The sequence below is a fragment of the Lampetra planeri genome, chromosome 31 (assembly GCF_965212315.1).
Source record: "Lampetra planeri chromosome 31, kcLamPlan1.2.h2, whole genome shotgun sequence".
Lineage (NCBI taxonomy): Eukaryota > Metazoa > Chordata > Hyperoartia > Petromyzontiformes > Petromyzontidae > Lampetra > Lampetra planeri.
Genome location: NC_136137.1, coordinates 4,035,625 through 4,056,403, shown reverse-complemented (window position 1 = coordinate 4,056,403; position 20,779 = coordinate 4,035,625). Strand labels below are relative to the sequence as shown.

Below are 20,779 nucleotides of genomic sequence, written 5' to 3'. Positions count from 1 at the left end.
GTTGATATTTGGGGCTCAGCCCAGAGAAGAGCTCCCTATAATTGATGAAAGGGACTGCCCAAAACTTGGGAGACCAAAGCCAGAGCAAAACTAAAAGAACTGAAGTATTTGGCAATAAGCAAACGCATTTTTGCCCTACAGCTGCTACCTCTTGGCTTCTCTTATGAAACGCCTCCGATATTAGTCGCTTTCGCGACTAATATCATCCGTAAATTAAAAAAAATTGGGTTAGATCGCATAAATATAAACACGTGTCGTTAGACTCGCCACCACCCGACACAGCCAATTAGTAAGGTTTGTCACGTAAACAGAACATGCCAATTAGTTACTAGTACAGCACACCGGTGTGTCGGAGAGTAAACCCACACATTCCCTGCCTTATGCATGATTTTTCTAAATTTTAATTTTTCTGATTTCGTTATGGATAACATTCAAGTTTTGTATTCATTTCTGACACGAGCATACCCTAAAATAGATTAAACAGCTCGGAATCCGAGCTGCTAACCTGATGATGCCAGATAAACATCCCGCGAAACGTCATTATCGATTAAAACGCCGCGTGATCTTTGATTCTCGTTCAAACAACAACACCGGTGGCTAACGCTGCCCAAGCTGCAACAAAAAGCGGCAACGTTTGTCCACGTGACGCTTTCATTGATTGGAGGGTTTATGACACTTTTTTTTAAACGATTTCGTGCAAAAAAAGGCAATTATTAATCGTCATATTGGTCGTGAAAGCCTCCCGTATAAAATTAACAGGGTGGGGGGGGGGGGGTGATCTTATTTTATACCTGTTAACCCATACGGTTTACCCCGTTTTCTTCTACGGGGAAATTGAGTGTACAGGTCGATACGGCGTAAATCCGTTTCAATACGGGTAAAAAATAATAATCATATGGTCAAATAAAATTATAGTGTATTGTTTAACCCTTCAGAATGTTGTTGTTTATTGTTGTACATTTAAAACATGAGTATGTGCATCCCACATATCAGAAAATCAGCAGCATCAGCATGCAATATCACAGACAGTAGCATGATAAGTAGCATCATTAACACCAATTATTAAAATGAATACGTAAAACAGTTTTTGTTTAGCAACATAATTTTTGCCTATTTGTTTGCGTTTCTCCCTTGTGATGGGCCTTTGTAGGATGAACGTTGACATTTATAAGGGGGCACGGGGTGACCAATACGGTCTGAATTGGTCTGTAATAGGGTAGACATTGATAAGGGGTTGACAGGTATGTTATTTCTAGATGTCCCACTGATTTATGACTATCTTAAGTGATCATCAATGAAATCAGCGTACAGACAGCAGTGAACGTTGTGAACAAATCACACTGGCTATGTCGTAATTTGCTGACTTGCTGGACATGTGTGGAAAAAAAGCTTCATAGGTCATCGGATTCATCCAGTCTAAATAAAGATTCTGATTGTTGGGCAAGGTGTACGAGTCGATTTATAATCAGTGTTTTCAGATTGGTGGGGAGACTTGCAGAGGCTTTGAATTAAGATGTTTACTCTGTATTCTCTCCCTATGTTAGTAGAATATCAATAAATGGATCACCCCTTATATATAGTTCATCAAATTGAACACAATAAAATAAATGTATAATTACTATACCATATAATTAAGCGATGACGGTGAACATCGTTTATAAGGCGTTGGCTTTTAATGTACAAGATATCTGTTTTTATTACATCAGACGGCACAAATTAAATTATCAAAAACAAAAAATCCGTATCATTGTATAGCTTACCGATGGTTCTTGCATGGAACAACTGCTTGCAAAAAATATAATCGTTTAATAGATAGCTTTCTTTAATTAAAAGTTACACGTTTAAAACACCTCTTAATTACAAATCATGCTTTACAAAAAGCACAGCTTTTGTAATGGCGAGATAATCTCGCAAAACTTGGCATACACAACCGTGGTTTACCGTTCCTAAAAACGTCTATTTACTTTTCGGCACGCAAAGTGTCAAATCGCGCAAGTGTCACGCATTCGGGAGCGCAATTTTATTCCTTCCTTCAATTTAGAATCTGTAGTGGCTGTCGGGTTCCCACCTCGGGTGCTAATCAACGATGCGATCACATAAAACAACAACAACAAAATAATAAGCGACGCTCGCGCGTGCGCGCTAACCGTTACGAGCATCGCGGCTACGGGGAATCCTCGCTGGCATGCGTGGCAGGGTTGGGGCACTTGCGACGATTTTCCACTGCGCGGCGATTGGGTCCCGCTTGGCTCAGGATGCGCCAGGTTGTTTTTTTCCAGCCCCACTGCGGAAGTCGAGCCGTGCCGCCACCGCCGCCACCGCCGCCGCCGATGATTCGAGTCGAGACGCTCTGTTAAAGAGGACGACGGCGACGCTGCGTCCTCACGTCCTCGCAGCCTCGCCGACCGATGTCGCGCGCAACGAACGAGTGAAGATGCAGCACGCAGCCGACACGGTGACGCGGTCACCTCTGTGTCAAGCCTGACATCGAACGCAATGGACACGTCGTGAGCACACCGACCACCCTGGCCGTTTTTGGCACCAGGCCAGATTTAGAGGGCGTGGGGCCACCGCATCACGGTTTGGTGCCTGCTCGGCTCGCTAATTAGCCAGTGGAAAACCACCAGTAGCAGCACCGCAAGGGCCTCGTGCTGGCTCGGCTCGGATGTGCGAATGGAAATTTGGTAATGGTGGTTCTTTTAAAAGCTCTCCCTACACTACGGCTCCCTAAGCCCAAATTGTTGACGTCGACAGAGAAGAGTTAAAATTGGTTCTTAGACGCACGATTCAGCGCGTGTACAGGGAACCGTTATATTGCCGACGAGAAATCGAGACTTGCCACGCGGCACATTAATACTTGGGAGGAAAAAACTACAAAACTATTTACCGTTTTCTGTTATCAAAATATAACAAGCAATCAAAGTTCTTTCCATGTCGATTTAAAAAAAAAAAACGCTTGATTGCGCAGAGATGTTATTTCCCTTCGTATCTTGGGTTGACTACGGTCGTGACGGCGCTCTTGTAGATCGGATTTTCGCCCTGGAAAGCAAAAGAGAACAACAATTAACGACAACGCAAACACGCTGGCTACACAACGCCGCATGCAAGATCGGAGCTATTTTGGTCCCGTGGTGATGATGTATTCGTTCCACCTGCTTGGCTGGACTGATGAAGTCACCATGACTAGTGATGCTCAGAGTATTCTCCTTGGTTGTAGCTCGGATCATGTGGGGGTATAATTTGTATCCAAACGTCTCACATATAACGGTACGGATTGTGTGTGGATTGCCTTGCAATCAAGGCGGTTTGCCAAATACAACATCAATTGACATGTTTTGTTCGTGTGAGAACTTTTTACTGTTTGGCTGTGTTGGGTGGAGGAGGTTAAACGACACAGTTTGGCTTCATGCTCACTCGATCTAACTCAGAAACGGATCGCGTAAACCTACGAGTTTAATTGATGTTCCCGTTAATGAAACGTATAGCTTTGTATTCTAGTTTAAGTTCTCATAACCACACTAACACCGGTGCAAATCAACTCTTGCCAAGTCAGAGCATCAGTCTAAGTCATGGCAAACTTGTTCACCTCGTGCCTCGACTCAAAGAACACACAACTGCGATGCAAAATGGTGATCGAGATAAAAAAAAAAGAGGTCACGGGCCCCTTCAGAACATGACAGCCAGTTACGGCAGCTAAAGAACAAGAGTCCGATCTTGGGTCTCCGTGTGGCCAGCAGTGGGGAAACCTTAAAAGCTACGCTGCCGCAAACGCTCCAACGCACAGCTGCGGCTTCAGGCCATGGATAATGCGACGCCATGGGCAGCACGTTGCCGGTTGGCATTCAGCAGCGTGGGACTGCAGGGCATTTCCATTACCAGGCAGCGGCACACGCTCGCCCCGCGCTTTGACATTTCAAAAGCACGCGCGCATCGTTTTCAGCCCGATTTCATCGCGGTCGTGCTTTTGGTGTCACGTCACGAAACGGAAAGTATCCATGTGAATTTCTCACTGCAACCCACACCGCAAACCTTTGCCTTTTACAAACGGCCCCACGGTTAGTGGACATCGCAGAACCACACCCCCCCTCCCTCCCCGAAATGCCTTCGGGTGACCTCTGCTCCGCACACAGCAGAGGGCAGCGCTGCCCACTTGCTCTGCCGTATGAGAGCGAGGCTCGTCGCGTGATGGTCAAAACCGACATTTGAATTCTAAGGTGCTGGAATTTGGCGAAAATTGAGTGCAGGACCAATTGTAACGCGATCAGTTTTTTTTGTGCAGTAATTAGCGACCGGGCTAATACCATCAACTCAGTTTAATCGTTGGCCACTGCCCCGGACGCAAAGTGTCACATCTTTAACGTCCCAAACCGCAGAAGGGGTAGTGCCACATCCAGCACTTGCGAGCGTCGAGTCTGGCAAAGTTTAAAAAGGGTTTCAGAGTTGAGGGTTAGAGGTGGGCAGGAGGACATGCCGAGGGGGGTGGGGGGGGGGCAGTGAACACAGCACGCCATGCACCACACACAACATGCGCTCCACGATCACGCAGGCGATGGGGGGAGCGGGCGGGGAAAAAGGAGCGGAAAAGAATAAAAAAGATTACGAGCAAAGATGTTCAGGGAGGGACGCCTTTGCGTCCAAAGTTGGGGTTCTTGAAATTATTTATGGGGCTGCGGTAGATTGGGTTTTCTTGCTGCTAGGAGAAAAGAGAGAAAGAGCCAAGGAAACGTTATGCAGTCGCGACGTCGAATGGAAACCACACTCGGTCGAATGCAGACAGTCAAGTCGATGGAAATGTTACGCGGTTCTGGTGAAAGGAGGACACAGCTCAAGACAGAGAGTGTGCATGGAGGTGTACACGTGTATGTGTGCGTGTAAATGTGTTTGTACGTTGAACTTCTTTTGCACCATACGGAGCCAAACGTGCTAATCGGTGGTGCGGGGGAGAAGGACAAACTAAACACAGGAAAAAAATGCACACGCATAAATGTCTGCGAATAGGTGCATGTGTTCGTTTCTGTTTAAATTAAGCGTGTAACGGTGCAATGATTAAGTTGCAATTTGCATACGTTGTTTGTAAATGGTTCATGTAAACCCAGCAGCCACTAGAGGCACTACATTCACCACAAAAGAACAAAAAAATATTGATTCTGGAACTGAATCATGTTACCGAATAATTACAGTTCCATCAAATCGCCAGATACAACTTCTTGGTTCTTTCGGTAATGTCACGTAGAAGGGAAGTAATAAAATAATAAAAATATTATGTTTTATTTTTATTATTTTATTACTTCCCTTCTACGTGACATTACCGAAAGAACCAAGAAGATGAATCCCTGCAGTCAAGAAAGCTTTAAATCGCCAGATACAAATCATTACATGCCCAGTGTGAAGGCATTGTGTCTAACAAGGGCTTGAAGCTTCGCTAACGAAAACAAAAAAATACTTTCAAACGACTTTCAGATGCACTGGCAGTGTGCCCAAGTGACGCTGCCACAGTAAAGTGGTGAATTAACGGACGCGTAGAATGGCACGGCCAATTAAGGGTACGGCGAGTGCCCTAACCCTAGTCCTGACTCTCCTCCGTATGATAAATCTAACCCTAACCCGAGTTCTTACTCTATCCGTAACCCTCACCCGAACACCAGCGCTGCCTCAAGTCCCGAACCCTCACCTCAACCCGAACCTGGCCCCTAAAAACCTGCCAAGCCGGGCGGTGGGACGGGGCCAATAGCCCCCCCCCCACCCCCCGTGCCCGCGCGTGGGCGTCTCACCGTGTCCCACTTGGCGTTCATGCGGTCCTTTTCGAACTTGGCGAACTCGCGCCGGTCGTGGATGATCATGAGCAGCTTCCAGATGAGCAGCAGCGCAAGGCCGATGAGCACGATGCCCGCCACCACGCCCGCGATGATGGCGATGATGTTGGGCTCCTCAGGGCACTCTGCAACGAGAATGGGGTAGTGCACGATGACGAGTGGGCACGTCAAAATGTTGTCTTTCGAGTACGTGGCAGATGTAAATTTAAAAAGAGCGATATAGCAGCTCAGTGGGGCCTTACCTGGCAAAAGAAAACAATAGTTCATAGTTTATCTCGTCTCTCCATCTGCTCAGTGGACGTGCAATGAAGCTCACCCATTCTCTCTGGCTGCCACTGTCATTCTGCAGTGTCGTATAGTCTCAATGAATAAGCAAACATATAAACAAATACATGTCACAGGATTGTGAGTGATGGTGGCAGTTTAGGGAGACCTTTATTAATTTGTGTGTTAGCCACGGCTGATGATGATTATGGAGCAATGATTCTGTCCTCAAACAAGCAATGGGTGGCACACAGAAGTACTGTTGGGCCAATGCTCGTTTCCCAGCAGCATTCTATTTAAGCAGGAAAGATCTGGACCAGTCTTCTTGGTTCTTTCGGTAAAGTCACATAGAAGGGAAATAATAAAATAATAAAAATAAAACATAATAAAATAATTCTCACGACGTTTCGGCCACAACGCACGCAGCCGTCGTCCTCAGGTTTGGACCAGTTTCGACCTTCTGGGGCTCATCAGCAGGCTTTAAAAAAAAATCTGCTGTAGGGGTTGCTAGAATCAAAAATCAAAGAACACTGCTCAGGCATGGATCTGGAATAGAACCCAGTTAACCGAAATAGCAGAGCGCGCTGCCCAGCCACTCATGCCAGCAGCTTCCCAACCCAAGAATCAAAAATCAAAGAACACTGCTCAGGCATGGATCTGGAATAGAACCCAGTTAACCAAAATAGCAGAGCGCGCTGCCCAGCCACTCATGCCAGCAGCTTCCCAACCCCGTTGCTGTGCACACCACGGTCAGCAAATTACTTTTGCGAAACAAAATCACTGCAGGAAAAGTGAACAAATCATTTGGCGCTGCCGCTGCATTGGCAATTGTGCACAAGCACAATGAACCAAAAAAAACGCTCACATTCTTCAAACAATACTGGGGCCTTAAGAAGGGGGAAAAATATATATATATACGCAGGTGACATTTCGGGCAACGGCTAATTTTCATCGCGCATAAGTAGATCGAGCCGATTGATTTTCGTTGTATCCAAGCGATCCGTTCACGCCGCCTAGAAAATGTTTCCCCCCCCCCCTCTCTGGGCACCTGCCAGTTCTGCTCAGTGTGGAGTGCAGCGAGCGCCAGCTTCGTCGTCACAAACTGCACGGCGCACAGCGGCGACGGCAGAGGTCGCAAACGGGTTTTGATTCCTTACCCGTACCCGGCCGCACCAGGGTCGCAAACGGGTACCCGTACCCGTACCCTACCCGATACCCGGCTACCCGTACCCGGCTGGGTATCGGGTAGGGTACGGGTACCCGATTGCGACCTTTGGGATGAAGTCATGTTGCAGGCGCGGGTGGGTTGATTCTAGGAACTTGAATTGTGAGAAGAGACAAGACGTTGGGAAATGAGTGACAAACGGTTACTCACCAGTGACTCACGGCCTACCCGTACCTGGCCGCACCAGGGTCGCAAACGGGTACCCGTACCCGTACCCGGCCGGGTACGGGTAGGGTACGGGTATCGGGTACCCGGTTGCGACCTCTGGGCGACGGGGCCGTCTGCCCAGGGTCGCTAGAAACGTTACCGAGCGGAAACAGCCACTCGTCCTTAGCGGTAACATTTGGGCCGTGATGTGACCGGGAGATGGCACCGCGGCAATGGATCATTGAATCCATCAGCGAAGTGCATTTGAGGGTTATCTCCTCGCGCGCGCGTGCATTGGCTTTCTCAACAATACTATTTACGCGATCTAACCCAGAAAAAAAATCTGTACAATGGATATTGGTCGCGAAAGTCTTCTAGGTGTTAAACTGCATTGGCTTTCTCTCCGGGCGTTTCAGTTTCCTCCCAAATGCTCAACGCTCATTTACGGAAGTGGCCAACGAAGCAATAACTATTTAACCGAGGAGCCCAGCCTAGAAAACTAAAACACTGAGCTAAAAGGGGGCCAACGTCACAACTGGATGAAAGGCCCCAAATAACTCCCAAGGGTCGTGGGAGTTATTTTGCTGGTCATTGCGAGCTGAAGGCAGGGGACATAGACGTGGGAGCCTGGAAGTAGAACACAACGACAGATGTTGCTGCGCTGCTCTTTGCTGCACACCATGATGACGACGACAACGATTAAAATGACGATTATAATGACAACAATTGCGAAATTTTTTTGTTAAAACGGTGATGACAACGATGGCAAAAACAACGGTGATAAAAACAACAACAACGGTGATAAAAACGACGATAATAACAACGATGACAATTGACACCGACGGCATCGGTGGTAACAACGCAACGCCGTGGACAATGCAGGCGGCCGCCAACCGCGGCGGCGGGGAAACGTACCGACTTTGGTCTGCACGTAGACCTCGGCGTCGCTCTTGGCGTACGTGAAGTTGAAGTAGAACCAGCAGTCCTCCTCGTTCTTCACCTTGCAGAAGGCCGTGTGCTCCGTGCTCTCCCGCTTCTCCATCTCCTCCACCTTCTTCACCTCGAACTCGCACTTGTCGCACGTCTCCTTTTTGGGCCCCGTTTGGAAGGCCTTGCACTCCGCGCAGTCCCTGCGGAACGGCGTCGCAGTTTAGGAGCTGGGACCGCGAGCCTCTAAACTCGGCGTTCTTCCATTGCAAGGCCCGCGGGCCGCTGGCGGCCCCTGGTGGCCTTTAGTGCGGCCCACTGACGTGCCGTCCCCCGACAATACACAAAAGTGAAAACACCCCCATCATGCTGTCAAACCCAATGGTTAAAAAAAGTTTGGTGGCCCTTATCGGCAAAGGTGGCCCACCTATGGAAATCAGTGAACACTGCAGTAAACTAAAACAATATTTACTTTACATGGTAAAACCCACTGAGCTATAGAGCGCTTTTTCAGAAGAAACCGGGTCGCAAATGACAGCTCAACAAAGTGGCTTATTACGTGGACATTTAAAGCAGCCAAATATTCTAAGTGCACGTTTCTAAATGTGGAGGGGAAAAACTGGAGGACACGGAGAAAAATCCCCGCCACCACAAGGATAACATGCAAACTCCAAATATCCAGGCATCAGGGTTGGGATTGAACCCACGACCTCCTGTATGCCAGGTAAGGTAGTTAACATCTTGCCACCGTGGCTCTCATATAGAACTTAGGCAATCGTTGGCGCCTGCATTGCCGCTCATCTGCAGTTCCTCATCGCGCCTCTCGAGTAGTTCCCTCTTGACAAGAGCATGTGATTATTAAGATTCAAATCTACATTCGGGGAAGTGTGAAGTTATATTCATATTCTTAGGTTTTTTCGGTAAAGTCAAATAGGTAAAAAATCAAAATTAATAAAAGTTATGTAGACTAGCCGTAGTGTCAAGCCGCACCTTACCATAATAATAATAAAAGTGGGCCTGCCCTGGCCCATCCCCCCCCCCTCAACCAGTATATATACGGGGTAGTATCCCTTGGAATCTCTCATTTACTTGATTACAGCTATCGTGCTGTGACGGTTCCACCTGAAGACGGAAGCTTGTGTTGCCTCCGAAACGTCGTGATTTTTATTTTATTTTTATTTTACTTTTTTACCTACGTGACTTTACCGAAAAAAACCTAAGAATATGAATACTTGCAGTCACGAAAGCTTCAAATCTAGAATGAAGTTATATTCTCCGGCGTCGGCATTCGTCGCCGCAGTCGCACACAGGCGACCCACTTACTTGTGCAGCTCGCACGCGTCCGGGCACGAGGGACAGTGCTCGCACTTGGGCCCCTGGTACTTGGGATCGGTGCAGGTGCACGTGCCGCAGGTGCAGTTGCCGCGGCCCGAGCACATCTCGCCGTTGCGGCCGATGCAGGAGCGCGCGTCCAACGAGCAGTCGCAGCTGCTGCCCGTGAAGTTGCTGAAGCACTCGCACTTGCCGCATTCGCAGCGTCCGTTACCTTGGGAGGGGGGGCCGGCGGAGGAACGGTGGGGCGGTGTGGGGGAGGGGGGAGGCGGAGGGGGGGCAAGTTTGGATCAGGATGATAACGCGAGAGATGATGTACGAAAGGGGACATGAATGTAAAACTAAACTATAAAACCTTTTTTATTTTACCAGGTAAGGCCCACTGAGCTACGAAGCTAGTTTTGAGAAGCAACCTGGCTATCACAAATGATAGCTCAACAAATGTTTATTCTAAATGCGGACAGGACCCGGAGGAAATCCACACGACCACGGAGAAAGACGCAAACTCCAAATATACAGCAGCAGGCCTTAGGGTCGGGATCGAACCCACGACCTCCTGCATACCAGGCGAAGAAGTTCACATCTCGCCACTGCGGGGGAGGTAGGGACAGGAGCAGTGGCAGGGGGGCTGAACAACTTCGTATGGAGGTTTAGGGTTAAGGTCAGGCCAATAGTTTGGGCCTAATGTCGGTCTTAGGCGATATAAGCTCAATGGATCCTTACTTAACTGGTAAAATTAGTTTATCGTTTATTTTCTCCCACCTCCACAGATGAGTCCGTTGTGTCGGTCGCAGGAGAAGTTGTCGCACTCGCAGTGCTTGCCGGACACGAGCTCGGGGCTCTCGCGCTTGTAGCAGATGCACTCGCCGCACACGCAGTCGCCTCGCCCGCTGCACACGACGCTCGACGAGTTGTCGCGCTTGCACGACGCTTCGATGTCCTCCGAGTTGACCTCGTCGGTGCCGCACTCGCACAGGCGCCCCACCCGACCCTCGTTGCACCTTCGCCACGGGCACGTGGGGCGAGGGCGTCAACGGCGTCGTCGTCAACGTCGTCATCAACGTCGTCAACATTTTCGTCATCAACGTCATGGTCGACGTCAATGTTGTTCATGTCGCCGTCAACGTCGTCAACGTCGTCAACGTCGTCAACGTCTTCGCCGTTGTCACGCCAATACGATCATTATTGTGGTCCTCGTCGTCATCATCATCATCGTCGTCGTCATCATCAACATTACAGTTATTCATCGTCATGGTCATCCTGGTTGCTACTCGCACCATCATCGTCATCACTGCAATCATCATCATACTTGTAGGCATCATCATTATGACCGCCACCGTAGTTGTCATCATCGTTGATATTGTGGTTGTCATTGCCACAAAAAAAACATCATTATCAGTGTAGTTGTTCTGACTAGGTCATTATGAATCTCATTAGCCCACTTGTCTTCGGGCTCAAACCGAGGGCGTCAGCGATGCTGAATGGGCGATGGGGGAGGGGGGACAAATTAAAGAGTTCATTGCTAACTGCCCTGCCATCTGCTGCCCACTTCACAACCCAAATATCTTTTTTTATTTTACCAGGTAAGGCCCACCCCCAAAGAAACCTGGCTATCACAAATGATAGCTCTACAAATTGGCTCATCATCACGTGAACATTTATAGCAGCCAAGTAATATAAGGGCATGCTTCTAAATGTGGAGGGAAAAACCGGAGGACCCGGAGAAAATTCCGTATTACCACGGAGAGAGAGAGAGAACACGCAAACTCCAAAGATACAGCCGTCGGGGTTGGGATCGAACTCACGACCTCCTGCATACCTGGCGAGGGAGTTAACATCTACAAACACTGTGCAAATTCATCTCGTCGCTCCGCGCCGTGCGTTCGGTTTGCGGTGATGCTAACGCGCGCTGTCGCGCCAAGGCGGATTGGCAGGTGGCCAGAGAGGGAAACTTTTTGGCAGGCGGAGTTAAAATCTCTTGGAAACGATGAACGTTATTCAGTTGTAACGACATTACAAGGGATGGAGATGGATTCAAGAATCGACTGCGGTGCTGCTGCCATCTCTTGGCCACCTCGCAGCCAGAGCACTACAACACCCGACCCCGAGCCCAGGGGTCAAATCTATCCCCTTCAAATTAATGTTTTTTAACATGGGTGTTCGCGCCATTCTTAAGAGTGCAAGGCTATCATGAAGGGCGCTCTTTCACGGATGAGTAAAAGCTGCAGCAGGTTTACAGGAGGGGACAACGTTGATGCGTGGCTTTAGGAAATTATGTAAGTCGAGAGTAATTTTCAAACTACAGTCTACGCATCTTACGTGTTATCGCGGACTGTGCTTTACCCCCCATATTTTATATTATTTATCATCATGCGGTGTTCTTCAGGAACGAAACCACCGCGTTTTTTAGAACAGACTGGAAGCAACTTTTGACCGTGACGCCGGCACACATGGCCCTGCTCCTTTTGCAAATAACGTCACGGGAGGGGGGGTCTTTAATGTCCACCGCAAAGCAGACGCAGCGTGGGCATTCCAATATTTTGACACACCACGAGACTAATTATAACCAGGGCGGCCCTGCAGGGCTCGGAAACCGCGAACCTCTTGCCGCGGAGTGACCGACGCGCCACCCCGCCACCGCCACTGCGGGGGGGGGGGGGGGGGGGGGGGGGCGGCCGTCGCCGCCACCACCGCCGGCGTCCGCCGACCTCGGCGCGTTGGCGAGGGAACCCGGGCGACGCGGGGGACGCCGGTACCTGCACGCGCCGCACTCCATCGTGCCGTTGCCGAAGTGGCACTCCATGGAGTTGCTGACGCCGGAGGTGTGGCACTGGCACTCGCACTCGAAGCGCAGCCGCACCGTCACCTTCTCCTGGAAGCCCAGCGGCCGGATCTCCACCTCGTGCGCCTTGCCGTTGTTGGGGCACTTTGTGGCGACCACCTCGATCGTGAACTGGACCTGCGCCCCCGTTCGATGCAAGCGCGTGCTCGTTTACTTAAAAAATAAAAACATTCATCGATTTCTCCAGTTACATCGCGAGCGCGCCGTTGCCTTATGAAAAAAATCACGAGAGGCGGACGACTTCCTTCGTGTAAACATCGTGATTTTTTATTTTTTTGTCGATCGATCAAGGAACTCGTCTCGGCGTCCCGTGGGCCGCGCGCGGCCCTCGCGCCCTTACCTCGTCGCCGATCTGGATGTCGGAGCACTTGCGGCCCTGCTCCCCGCGGAACACCTTGTTGTCCTTGCAGACGGCGGTGTAGCGGAACTGCAGGCCCTCGGGCACCTTGCTGTTCTCCAGGATAATCTCCGACGACAGTGCCTGCACGCCAGCGCCGCCACCGCGTTGCCCGTGAGCCGCCACCCACGCACGTGCGCCAGCGTCGCGGGGCACGCAGACTTCCGCCCCGAGCCGTGTGCGATTATCGTCTTGATCCCCAACAGAATTCTAACCCCCCCGTTGACCAACAGTGACCTTTCTGGATACTCTGTAAATTCTAATTCCTAGAATCATCGCCACAGAATTCTGCGGGGATCGATTTTTGGAAGCCACTGGAGCTTTGTGCACTTCTAAATCTAAATTGAAAACTCATTTATTTAGAACTTCTTTTTTGTGTTTATTTCCTTGTCCCCCACCCACCTCCGATTAGCACGGTTGGCTACGTACGGTGCAAAATTGTGACCCCGGGTCAGAACAGAATCCTATTATTATTATCATTTCAAACTCCCACCACCCAATGGTAGTTTGACCCCCGGCCTAATTCCAACCGCAGTGATTAGAAACGTAACCCTCATCCTGAATCTTACACAAATTATACTGGGGGCATCCGACAAGCTATAAACCTCTTTTTCACAGATGTCCAGCTTGCGCTGTTTGTCGGTTTTTCTTTTTCCGTGCTCCTTCAAAGTTTGTTTTTCTCCGCAAGCATAATCATAACACACCGCCTGTATAACATCGGCTTGTCGACTCGCGCTCGTCAGAATCGACCGCTCACACGTTTTAAAGACGAGAGGGCGGTTCACTCACATCGTAGGCGTCGATGATGAGCTGGATGACGTTGCTGGAATTCGAAGAGAGAACTCCGACGGCCGATTTTGGGATCAAGTTGCTGAGTTCCTGAAGCAAATCGCGGAGCAGGGTAAATAAAAAAAAAGGACACGTTAATTGAATTTTTTTTACTCCACACCAATAACTCGCAGATAAACCTTGGCAGATACGATGACACGTTGTGCCATCACAAGGGTGTGCACTAATTGTGAGGTATCAAATGAGAAAAAGTATTTTTGTTTAATTGGCAAACTGCAATTATAACTAACGGCCCTCGTTGCTGAATGGTGACTCGGGGGTCAAGACGATGAAAGGAATAAATCCAACGATGGCGGGTCTGTAGCCCTTTCGGAAAACTGAATTTAATCATGAAAATCAACAAAGCAATGTGCTTGAAGGAGAAAAAAGTTTTCCATCAGTGCACAACAAAACCTGCCATGACTTGGATCTGGAATATGATGAAGCGGTGGTCGAGACTCATGAGAGGAGTGGCAGCCAAAGGAGGAAACATGCCCAACAGGACTTCCACCGTGGACATGGAGCAATGAAACCAGCCCATGTGCGAGTGCTAGACGGATTGTTGCAGCACAAGGCCATGAGGAATAGTAGCGATGGCTTCGTGGAACCATCATCCAGGAGCGGATCATGGCTGATGATGACGATGATGATTCAAACTGTAACGTCACTAACAGTGCCGGATTAAGCTAGCGGGGCCTGTAGCAGATGTTATAAAGGGGCCCTAAATATAAAAAACACGCAAATATTAAACCACATACATTTTTAACTTGCACAGTATAGTAATTTTATTTTTTAAATTTGATATACAGACACAGATAATACGACAAATCGCTAACCTTCAACACCCAGTTGTTCATAAAAGTTGAAGGCAGTATAGTACTATAGTAATAGAGCAAGTGCAGAATCACTGAACCGGAATTGATAGCTTGAAAGCGTTTAGCGCGGGGCCCTCGAAAGTGCGGGGCCCGTAGCATATGCTACTGTTGCTACTACGATAATGCAGCACTGGTCACTAAGCTGACCAAACCCAGACCTTTATTTTTAATAAACCAGATCCGTTCGTGCTGTCACACGGGAAAAATATTATTCGTTACCTTGTAGACGTTATAGAACTCTTCCGTGACGGCGAAGATGGGCTGGATGCTGTTCTCCCCGAGTTTCTGCACCAGCTGCGCGACTGACGGGTAGTCCTGTAGGCACACACGGGTCCGCGCGAGAGGTCACGGATAATTTGCACGGCTTCATCTCTATTTCCTCATCAGTGCTCTAATTACCAGGCTACAGTCTACATTATAGACTGCCAGTACACTCACCCAGCTTAATAACCATTGCTACAGTCTACATTATATACTGCCAATACACTCACTCCGATTAAGAACCAGGCTACAGTCTACATTAGTGTTTTTTTGTTTATTCTTTTTATTTTATTTTTATAATTTTTATTCACTTTACTTGAATTATTTTTCTATCTACGTGAACCAAAGAATATGAATTCCTGCAGTCACGAAAGTTTTAAGTCTAAATTTACCCAGTAAATCCTCAATGAGTCTCAAGACCTTTTCAGGAGCGTCCTGCCAATGTTTTCACAGTAGGGGGCGATGCAGCTGCCGTGAGTCACCCCAATTGAGTCGTTTGCAATGTAATAACTCAGCATTGTGGATGTTTGGCCAATACTTACCAGTTGCATTGTACGATTCTCTTAGCTATCGGAAGAAACAGGAGAGCCCAGAGGAAACCCATGCGGAACAGGCGGAGACCACATGAACGCCGCACAGAAACGGTGCCCGCGTCGCAAATTGAACCCCCCGCAGATCAACCTTGCCGCGAGGAACAAGTGCCAGACAAGAGAACACGGACGAGCGGGACCTTATCTTGTCAAGACTCACCTAACAAAGCCTTTACCGAGGCGCTTCACAGCAATTATAAAATCGTACACGGGACGATAACGATTTCGAATGAAGCATTGGGTTATTGCAAGTGGTCGTGTAGTTTTGATGACCGCAGAACCACGGGAGATTGATAAGGAGGGGGGGATAGGCCTGTTCGTAGATGAAGGGGGGTGGACAAAGCTACGAGGCGCCGTGCGACTCACGTAGAAGTCGCTCTGCGTGTACATCCCCTTCCCGTCCAGGTGGCAGCGCCCGTCGTTGGGCAGCACGATGCCGCCCAGCTTCCCGTCGCCCGCAAAGTGGAAGCCGGCGTCCGTGGAGAACACGAGCAGACGCGTGTTGTTGCGCCAGCCGATCTTGTTCTGGGGGACACGGGGGAGGCGAGTGGTGGGGGGCGGTGAGGGGAGGGGGGTGGTGAGGGTCGGGGCGACAAGGGAGCTGGCGCATCGATAGCGACCGCCACCCTGGGTGGTGCCACCACGCAGCTCTCCGACGCGTTTCTGGGTCGAGCCGCTGAGCGTTGTTGGCGAGCGGCGTCCGGCAATTTGCTCCGCACACCGACCGGCTTTGCTGGGAGCTTCACGAGAAACTAAATTATATTCAGGCCCAGGGCCGGTTCAGATAATCGTCACTGGTGTTGGTGACCGTGAGCGGGAATTTAACTCGGGTCGCCGGGTTTGAAGAGCAGCACGCGAACCGCTGCGCTACCGGCACCCCACAGGCAAAGGTCCCCCCCGTATAGCCTTTAACAGACTGTTGGGGCAAGTGCTGTTAGAGAGCACCTATGAAGGTCGGCACGGCACACGAAGGGGTGGGTTCCCAGCGCCACGCCTGTGTCTCCCTCGTGGCGATGTTTACACACCGCACCAGGTACTCATTCGAGACCGAGTCGACCTAGCGGAAGCCCAGGACCAGTTCGGAAAAACGTTACTGGTGTTGTTCATGAGCAGTGTGCTAGCCGCTCTCCAAAGGCGCACGCACGCTCGCACACTCGCATACTCGCACACTCACCCCGCACACGGCTGCCTGCATCATTGCGTCGAAGCCACCTTCGGGAGAGTCCAAGTTCCCGGAGATCTTCTGGCGACTCACGAGCGAGTTGAATTTATTTCCTTCCGAGGTGAGAGACAGCACGTTCTTGTAGCTGAACGGGCTGGTGCACACCTGGTACGGGCGGTGGGGACAGGGGTGGAGGGAAAGGGGGGGGGCAGGGAGCTGTTGAGCGGCGACGGTACCTTTGGGTCATCGTTACGATCAGCCATTGTCTATACGCTGCAGGACGAAGGCCTTCCCATACTGTTGTCCAGCGATCTTTCTGGTCATCTCACTCCGGCATAAGAACTGATATCGTGACACTCAATCTCTCTCCATGGCGGTCGTACACTTGGAGGTCTTCCCTTCTGTGGCTTTCATTCCCTCACCAGTCTTGTCCATTGGCCATCATCTAAACTAAACAATTTTTTTTTATTTTACCCGGTAAGGCCCACTGAGCTATGTAGCTCTTTTTCAGAAGTGACCTGGCCACAGATCATAGCTCAGCAAAGTGGCTTATCATGTGGGCATTTAGAGCAGCCAAATACTCGGAAGGCATGTTTCTAAATGTGGAGGGATAAATCGAAGGACAAGGGGGAAATATCCACGCGGCCACGGGGAGAACGTGCAAACTCCAAAAATACAGGCTTCATGGTCGGGATCGAACCCACGATCTCCTGCATACCAGGCGAGGTGGTTAACATCTCGCCACTGTGGCGTCTCACTTAGTGGTGTGCCCTGCTCAACCCCATTCACTTTCCCCGATTGTCAATATGAGCGGCAGTAGATGGATAGCTGTGGATAAGCCGGTTTCCCAGTGTGCAGTTGAGTACGGGAAAGACTTCCAAGGTACAGCGATATTACATTTCCGCACCTCTGATTAGCACGGCTGGCTACGTACAGTGCGAAAGAAGTTCAACATCCACGCATACTTATTTTACTTGTATTACTGGAATAAACTCTCCGCGAAAACGTACACAAGTAACGGAAATATAAATATTTTTTAAACGATTACGTACAAACGTACCTGTTTTTCGTCATTGTTACCGCACGGGTTCTGCAGCTTCTTGGGAGTGGTGCTGATGTAGGGCATCACCGTCTTATCCACAAACGATCCAAAGCCTGCGCGCGGAAATTCGACGCGGAGGCAACGTTAAGAACTCGCCGAGCAACGCCCCACAGAGTGAAACTTCGACACGAGTTGGAGTGGGATGCTGATGCTGCTGCTGGTTCTATTCAAAACTCCCAGAGTGCAGCAGCTGAAACAAGGGGCGAGTTTCTTAAATCCCTCCGCCTCTGTCTAACCGTCAGAATACAGAGGCACACCACAGTAAGGCCATCTGTAAGTTGGACACTGATGTACCGCTCTTCTCTATAATTTTACAGCACTTCGGTAATTTTAACCAGTGGGAATTGAGCTTATGAATTTGTACGTATGTTAAATTCTTTCGCACCGTACGTAGCCAACCACGCTCATCGGAGGTGCAAATTTGTGCAAACTGCACAAGTGGATAGTGTGCTGCCCACAGGATACTGCTATGCACACTCCCCAATACCTCGTCGTTCAGATCCAGAGGTAATCGCGGCCAATGCCGTTGATGCCACCGCACCTCGTAAGCGCTTTCCATCCCTCTGCCACACACGACCTCCAAGATGCGTGTACAGCATTCCCTCGTTATTCACAGACTTGCTACCCGCGATTGTGGCTATCCGCGAATTGCATGTGGAACTGAACAGGACTGCGTCGAAAGTGATGAGATAAAGTGATGAGAGAGAATGTGATGCGAGAAAGTGATTTGTTAAAGTGATGTGATAATTTGCATATATTTAATTGCTTATTTACGTATTTAAAGAAATTCATTAAAAATATAGGTTACCGTCGGCCAAAATCATTATCCGCGAAATTTGCTGTTCGCCAACATCTCCGGAACGTATCCCTCGCGAATAAAGAGGGAGAACTGCACTACGTACGTGCGTCGAAATTATTTCGCACCGTCCGTAGCCAACCGACGTGCCCTTGCAGTCTCCTAGCAACCACCTGCTGCTCTAAAGGTCTTCCCCTTGGACACGGGGGCCGAGTGGAGACCCCTCGGACGCCGCGGGGTTCTCACAGCTGTCGTTACGCGCCGGGGTAACTTTTGCGTCGAGTCAGGCTCGGCTCACCGATAAAGAAGTCGCTGGTGATGTCCTTCATGCGCTGCTGCAGCTCCGTGCCGAGCTTCTTGACGTTCTCCAGGTCGTCCTTCATGGAGTAGGAGAGGTCCATCAGGTAGTACAGGTCGATGGGGTAGTCGGCCGCGCGGCGGAAACGCAGGTCGATGTTCTGCGGCTGACCTGCAGGTCCGGTGGGCGACAGTAAAGCAAATAGTTTTTTTTACAACGCAGTGAACTGGGGGGGGGGGGGTGGGGGTCACAACTTAACCGCACCGAGAAATAACTCGCAACAACTGCCATGAGGGGGGTAAGGTTGACCCCCACTAATTCGAGTAGGCTGCAAAGACCGAGATACACACCATCGTTTTTGACAGGCAGGAAGGGTGGGAGCGGTGGCTGGCAATCGCCGCCTATGCAAAACTAGCTTAACGCAAGTACCAAAAGCCCCGTTTATTCATCCGCCAGCAGCCACCGCCGGACGACACTACGTACGTTTGCCGAACTTCTTTCTCACCGTAACGTAGCCAACCGTGCTGTGATACTCAGGCAAGCAAAAATGAGGAGAGCAAAACGAGCCTCCAGACCGACGATTCACGAGCACCGCTGCGGCACGACTCTGCCGAGGAGCCACCAGTGATATCGTCGTTGTCGAGCTGCCAGTGCTCGGCGAAGGTAGGAGGGGAACTCCACACGGTCACCCTGCGCGCACGTACACGCGCACATACACGCGCGCACGCACGCACATGCAAGCGCACCTGAGCGGAGCGTGAGTTCGATCAGCTGCGGAGCAATCTGCGTGATGTCCTTGGCCGGCAGCTTGCTGCTGCGGTCGGTGAGTTTCTTGTCCTTGAGGATCTTCACCTTGCCCGTGGGGCTCTCTATGGACGTGGGCGGACACTTGCGGCGTTCCAGGTTGTCCGCGTAGTCGCAGCGTGCCGAGTTCGACTCCCCCGGCCCGGTGAAGTCCTAAAATCGGCGAGCGACGGGCGGAGACAACGACACAAGCGGTGAGCGGGGGTGACAGCAGTTGCTGTTCGCGTGTGTGTGTATTTTACATGTGTGTGTATGCACACGTGTGTGTGTGCTCAAGACTTAATTGAGTAGCTGGTGCAGTGTGTAAATATCGCCACTGGGGAGACAAAGGCGGCCGGACATGGTGCTGGTCACCCACTACCGCGTATGCGGTGCCGGCATTCATAGGTGCTCGCTAACAGCACTTGCCCCAACAATCTGGTCAGGCTATATGGGGGATCTTTGTGTGCGGGTGTGGTTTAAAATTCTGCAGGCCCAAGTGCTTACTTGCAAATTTTGTTCACAACATGCTACTGAAATCCCTTAAATCGCTGCACTTGCTTTCTGTTGAATTCAAGATTCTGTTTACTACTTATTTGGCCTGTCATGGTATTGGACCTTTATATGTTCAGGAACTGTTGATTCATTATGCAAGGCCCTTTAGTTGTTATGTTCTTGGCCTCCGGAACTCATATCAGGAATGCTGGAGCCGAAAATTTTGAAATAGTGCCTTTGTAAAGGCAGACATATGGATAGCACACGTACAAACGTGAGTCAAAATCAGTATTTATACTCGAGGAATCTGATGTGCTATAAAGCTCTTTTCACAGATGTCCAGTAGGGGCGGTCAGAAAGTTACAACAAACAACAATCTAAAAACACGATAGTAGTGCTAAGTATGGGAAAGGTAAAAAAGTCACAATTTTTTTTTTTTATAAAGTATTTTTTAAAAATAAGAAATAAAATTTTACCAGGTAAAGCCCACCGAGCTATTTAGCTTCTTGTTCAGGAGCAACCAGGCCACAAATGATAGCTCAACAAAGTGGCTTATTAGTTGGAAATTTATAGCAGCAAAATAATGTAAATAATGTAAACGCATGTGTCTAAATGCGGAGGGAAGCTACCTGGCCACAAACG

General features: G+C 49.6%; 1 protein-coding gene across 3 annotated transcripts in view; it reads right to left on the bottom strand.

The window, feature by feature from the left end:
* Positions 1–1,651: 1,651 nt before the first annotated feature.
* Positions 1,652–20,779, bottom strand: part of LOC144729107 (integrin beta-1-like) — a 48,453-nt gene continuing 29,325 nt past the window's right edge. For all 3 annotated transcript variants that reach the window (XM_078609046.1, XM_078609045.1, XM_078609047.1), the window contains exons 4-17: positions 19,606–19,816; positions 18,860–19,030; positions 17,724–17,818; positions 16,676–16,828; positions 15,868–16,026; positions 14,870–14,965; positions 13,737–13,826; positions 12,891–13,031; positions 12,465–12,667; positions 10,471–10,709; positions 9,700–9,922; positions 8,365–8,579; positions 5,772–5,938; positions 1,652–3,039 (exon numbers count right to left, since the gene is read on the bottom strand). In XM_078609046.1, coding sequence (XP_078465172.1) covers positions 2,974–3,039; positions 5,772–5,938; positions 8,365–8,579; positions 9,700–9,922; positions 10,471–10,709; positions 12,465–12,667; positions 12,891–13,031; positions 13,737–13,826; positions 14,870–14,965; positions 15,868–16,026; positions 16,676–16,828; positions 17,724–17,818; positions 18,860–19,030; positions 19,606–19,816 — 2,229 coding nt within the window. In that variant the 3' untranslated portion in view covers positions 1,652–2,973. The remainder of the gene's footprint in view (positions 3,040–5,771; positions 5,939–8,364; positions 8,580–9,699; positions 9,923–10,470; positions 10,710–12,464; positions 12,668–12,890; positions 13,032–13,736; positions 13,827–14,869; positions 14,966–15,867; positions 16,027–16,675; positions 16,829–17,723; positions 17,819–18,859; positions 19,031–19,605; positions 19,817–20,779) is intronic.